Source organism: Pundamilia nyererei, unplaced genomic scaffold (genome assembly GCF_000239375.1).
Source record: "Pundamilia nyererei isolate P.nyererei 1_Seehausen unplaced genomic scaffold, PunNye1.0 scaffold00150, whole genome shotgun sequence".
Taxonomy (NCBI): domain Eukaryota; kingdom Metazoa; phylum Chordata; class Actinopteri; order Cichliformes; family Cichlidae; genus Pundamilia; species Pundamilia nyererei.
The window spans coordinates 319584-324575 of NW_005187551.1; the positions used below are offsets into that span (position 1 = coordinate 319584).

At 37.0% G+C, this 4992-nt stretch overlaps 2 protein-coding genes across 3 annotated transcripts in view; one reads left to right on the forward strand and one right to left on the reverse strand.

Moving 5' to 3' along the window:
- Positions 1–1402, reverse strand: part of ncf2 (neutrophil cytosolic factor 2) — a 4681-nt gene extending 3279 nt beyond the window's left edge. Inside the window, exons 1-5 of the mRNA XM_005744870.2 lie at positions 1183–1402; positions 895–977; positions 644–752; positions 370–504; positions 62–169 (exon numbers count right to left, since the gene is read on the reverse strand). Of these exons, the coding sequence (XP_005744927.1) occupies positions 62–169; positions 370–504; positions 644–752; positions 895–977; positions 1183–1356 (609 nt within the window). The 5' untranslated portion in view covers positions 1357–1402. The remainder of the gene's footprint in view (positions 1–61; positions 170–369; positions 505–643; positions 753–894; positions 978–1182) is intronic.
- Positions 1403–2133: 731 nt separating this feature from the next.
- garem (GRB2 associated, regulator of MAPK1) overlaps positions 2134–4992 on the forward strand; it is an 8625-nt gene continuing 5766 nt past the window's right edge. For both annotated transcript variants that reach the window (XM_005744872.2, XM_005744873.2), the window contains exons 1-3: positions 2134–2506; positions 4375–4515; positions 4806–4936. In XM_005744872.2, the coding sequence (XP_005744929.1) occupies positions 2386–2506; positions 4375–4515; positions 4806–4936 (393 nt within the window). In that variant the 5' untranslated portion in view covers positions 2134–2385. The remainder of the gene's footprint in view (positions 2507–4374; positions 4516–4805; positions 4937–4992) is intronic.

Sequence of the window (4992 nt, forward strand, 5' to 3'; positions counted from 1 at the left end):
TGACTTTTGATAACTTTATAATCACACTAGATTAGATAAAACAGGCTGGGTAATGAGTCACCTTTGCTTTGCCCAGGTAGTCTTTCTTCTCCAGCTCTGCAACATAGTGCTTATTTGGTTTAAACATCTCTTTTGATTGGAACTCGACCAGTTTGAAAAGTTTCTGCTTCTGTTGGTGAAATTTCAGTGTGAGTGACACTTAAAGTCATGTGCATATCATTATCCTGTCACCTGATTTAAAGCAAAATTAGAATAAACCATATCAACTTACCAAATATAGGTTAATGGAATGAAGAAACGACTACATTTGATATCATAAATATAATCACATTTAAATGGGTTGACAAAAGTGATTGTATCACAACTCACTAGGATTGATTGCAGAGCTTTGTCGATGATATTAAACCTGGCCTCTGTCTTGTAGTTAAGAGCCTTCGTGAGGTGTTCCTGGGCCTTTTCCCAGTTACCCAGCTCAGCTTCAACCAGGGCCATATTGTGGAGAACCTGTGGAGACATTGTTAAGCTTGTGTCCTTGGCCAGGAAAAAAGAATGCTAAGTTGTATTATGAATGAACAGCTCATAACATCAAATGAATTATTTAGGTGTAATGTTCAGGATTAATAATAGAATCAAGAATACTCACATCACAAGCATATAGTATGTATCTGAGACCAAGCGCTTTGTAATCTATCAGCTGGTTGCCCCTGAGTGTTTTAAAGGTTTTCTGGAAGTCCGCTAAACTCTCCTCATACCTTTACGTAGAGACAATAAAGTTAAAACATTTGCATATGATATACTATTAAGCATTTTTAAATCACAACATTAAACATAAAAAAAAATATGGTCCTTTTTTTTAAAAAAAAGAAAGAAAGAAAAAAGGCAGGTGTGTCTTGCCTCTTCTTTTTGTAAAAAGTGATTCCTCTTTGAAAGAAGGCAATGGCCAAATGTTCATCCTTGCGTATGCTGCAATCAAACGCCTGAGAAACAGAAAGAAACTGTCACTTCCTCTAGAAAACATGGTAAGGTCTACTTCTCCTTTCTCAGTGACTTGCGCTTTCAGGCAGCATATCGGAGAATTGTATTTCAGCAACTATCAAAAGAGTTTCTTGTTTGGACTAATTTGCTGATACGACAGCTGTTAATATTTGTGTGTTTATGCTTCAGCCTGCAGATCAGACATACCTTTTCAGCAGCATCAAAGTCTTGGTCAAGAAGATGGAGACAGCCAATGTCAAAATAAATTTTGGAGTTTGGTTCCTGAATACCCAAGAAAATCTCAAGTGCTTTGGAGAAATCTTGTCTGTTGACGCAAGTTACCGCCTCATCCCACTGGCGCAGAGTGTCCACAAAAGACATGTTGGCAGGTTTGGAGTATACTGAGCTATAGACCACAGTAAGGAAGTTCCTCTGATTTGTACCATTGAGAAGAGGAAGTGTGATGAAAGTCATTGTTGGTGTATATAAATAACACATTACCACCAGGTCTTAAAGCTAAAGGGTTGTCCCCTTTTTCACAATGTGATGTTACATGACAATTCATTATTTGTGTTTGGTGTTTAAATAAAGCTAATCTGATTTTGTTATACTTTCCCATCACCAGATATGTCATACGTGTGATGTTTAGCCATAGATTTCCAGGAATGTTGACAGACAGGGTGTAGGGAATGTGATTGCACAAGAACAACTTAATGATGTGTCATTAAACAAGGATAAGATAAGAAGAAAGACTGAAAGTAATAGGGTTATATATTTATTTGTTTATTTATTTATTGAATCACGATTTGCAGCACCAGGTAAAAACACTTTGAAACAGGCAGTTGGTATTCTTTTTGTTGTCTTTTAGTTATCAGAAACAACTACAACTTCCGGCTTAATGTTTTTAAAAACGATAGTGACCTACTAGTACAAGCTTTGCACTCTAGCACAGCTTTATTAATTCACTTGTATTGTAAATGAAATCAGTTGTATTGATGGGTTTTCTTCTGTTGTTTACCAAAGTATGTATTCTTTACCTTCAGAAGAAAACTATTCCAGCTTCCTTGCTTTGTGGTTGGTTCTCTACCGCCTAAGCCCACCTACGCTGGCTCTCTCCACCAATCACAGCAGAGCGACTTGCGCGCTGCCTCCCTCCGGCTGATCCAAACTAGCGCTGGCCCCATCGGTAGTTAAACAAACATGGCTCTGCTACATTATCAGACAACGACTCTTTATGATACGTAGGCAAATTTAAAGGAAAAAATGCGAAGATTATTAAGAAACACGCCATGCGTGATGTGACACCGCGGACGGAGAGTCGCTACATTATTTAGTGCGTTAGCTTAGTGTAGCCTTTTGTGACCGTGTTTACACGTAGCTAGCTCTTGTTGGCTAATGTAATCTAGCAAAATGGACCTTGGATCAATGTTGTACAACAATTTAAAAGAAGTTACATGGAGTACTACGTCCTTACCATTAGATCAACTCGTCAGTAATTATAAATTGCCTCAAATTGTCAAGCTGGATAACGGCAAGTAACTTTACCTTTTCACGCCATCAGCGCAGCGCTTGTTAGCTGCTAGCTAGCAGCAAAGGCAAACTTAAGCTGTAACAAATCTTTGCGATTGAGTTTAGCAGTGTGACTTACCGTTTCTCAACAGCGTGATCTAGTTTACATTACAAAATAAGCGTTTTCTTATTCTCTCTTTTCTTTTGGTTTATTTTTGGTAATACCTTTGCATCCGTTGTGCACATCTCACCTTTTTTGGTATTAAACGTGTAAACCCTATAGTCATCATTATAATGAAGTTATTTCAGGTTGAGTAAAAACTGTATTGCAACGACTGATGAGTTGTACCACATACTGTCTAGCTATTAAATATATATATATATATATATAAATATATACATGTATTGTTGCAGGCTGAGTCACAATGCCAATCTTATAACTAAATCGTAACCTAGTTGCTCTGTTTAAGCTGAGAAGCATCATTGTCTTCATTTTGGTTACAAAAAGACAAGTATTTATTTATTTGTTTTTAAGAATTAAGACATGATAATGTTATGGTGCTGTGCAAAAGTATTTAGCCACCACTAATTTCTTCATAATTTGCTTAGAAGTTGCCAGATTTGCATTTTCTGAAGTGGTCGTGAGCAATAGTTCTCCAGGTTTTCTGAAGGTTTTTCAAGGTTTTTCTAGGTCTTGTATTTGACCATTTTCTTCAAGGACAAAAAAGTACCTAATTTAAAGGGATCATTTAAAGGGACCAGCCAGTGTTGTGTATACACTCCGATTCCCATTTATTTTGTTGAGTCCACAAAAAATACCAAATTAACCAAGAACCTGACTGAAAATCAGTAGCATCAGGTCTGATGGAGCAGTGAATGCAATTTAGAAATGTTTGGTTCAGAGCATTGTGAGTATGTACAGAGAAAGTCAGGAGTGACTACAGCCACCTGTTAAATAGGGTGGAGGCTGAACTGCAGCAACTGGTGTAAAGAAATTACAAGAAGGCTGCCTTAGAGTTTAGGCCGTGTTAAAGAACAAAGGTGGTCAAATAAAATATTGACTTTCAATTTTGTTAGAGTTGTACAAACTCTGCACTTGCCTTATAGCCTGTATTTCCATGTATGTTTGCACATATTGCAGCCATTTCCCATTTTCCTACTAAAATAAAGAAATGAGTGGGGGCTCAAGACTTTTGCACAGTACTGTTACTATCCCTCTAACTAAACTATATGTTAATGCAATCCTGGGTCTGAACGTGTATCTTTATCAGAATCAGAATACTTAAATAATACTGATTCTGATACAGTCCTGGGTCTGAAAGTGCATCTTTAAAACTATGTTACCCTCAGTATGCCTGAAAATAAACATGCTGACTGTGCCCTGCACTTTGCTATTATGTATCATTAATAATTTGAATAATTTTCTCCATCTCCCTGACACATGCCTGGCCTTTTCTGGAGAACTAAAGTGGTGTATTGTACTTTGAATGATAGAGCATGCTTTTTAGAGAGGTATGGATTAGGCCATTAGTCATTGACTAATGGCCTAATCCATAGTGACTTTAAATGTGCTTGGTAATCCAATGCCTCAGTTTGAATGGAGCAGACTGTATGGCTAAAGAGTGGTATGAAAGCAGTGGTGTTTCTCAAAGTGATATTTAATAGAATGGCCTGTTCTCTGAGTTATTAAGGTTCAATAGTTCTCTCATGACCCACATCCAAGACACCACCTGGTAAAAACATATATAAACATTTTTTGTTTTAGATGTTTTGTTGCTGGATGGTTCAGTGCTTACTTTGCGGTTAATTTAAAGTTGTAATTATGCAAATTATGCTGTTTTCTGCTCTGTAAATAGTGTGGGTTTTTTTTTGTTTTTTTACTTTCTGTAGGTCAGCTGGTTGAAGGGCTCAGAGACAATGACTACCTCTTGATTCATTCCTGTCGTCAGTGGACGACTATTACTGCTCACAGTCTGGAGGAGGGACATTATGTCATTGGGCCCAAAATAGAGATCCCAGTTCACTATGAAGGTGAGATGCAGCCACAGTCTATGCTTATTTAGTTTGTCTTGTAAATGGTAAATGGACTAGTTCTTATAAAGCGCATTTCTACTCTATCCGAGCATTGAAAGTACTTTACAGTATTTATATGTTGCGCATTGTCAGATATCAAATATGATATTTGATGATGATGCATCTTTGCCTAAACTGAAGAATTATTCACTAAAATATATAAGGCAAAAATAAATTATGTGATTTTATAGTTGTAAGTCTGTGTTGATGCAAAACACCATTGACGTGTCTTTTCCATCTTTTCGTAGGTCAGTTCAAGCTGCTCGAGCAGGACAGAGATGTCAAAGAGCCTGTGCAGTACTACAACAGCGTGGAGGAAGTGGCCAAAGCTTTCCCTGAAAGGGTATATGTTATGGAGGAAATCATGTTCAATGTTAAGGTACATTTAATCCATCTATTTTTATGTGACATTTATGAATATAATATAATATAATA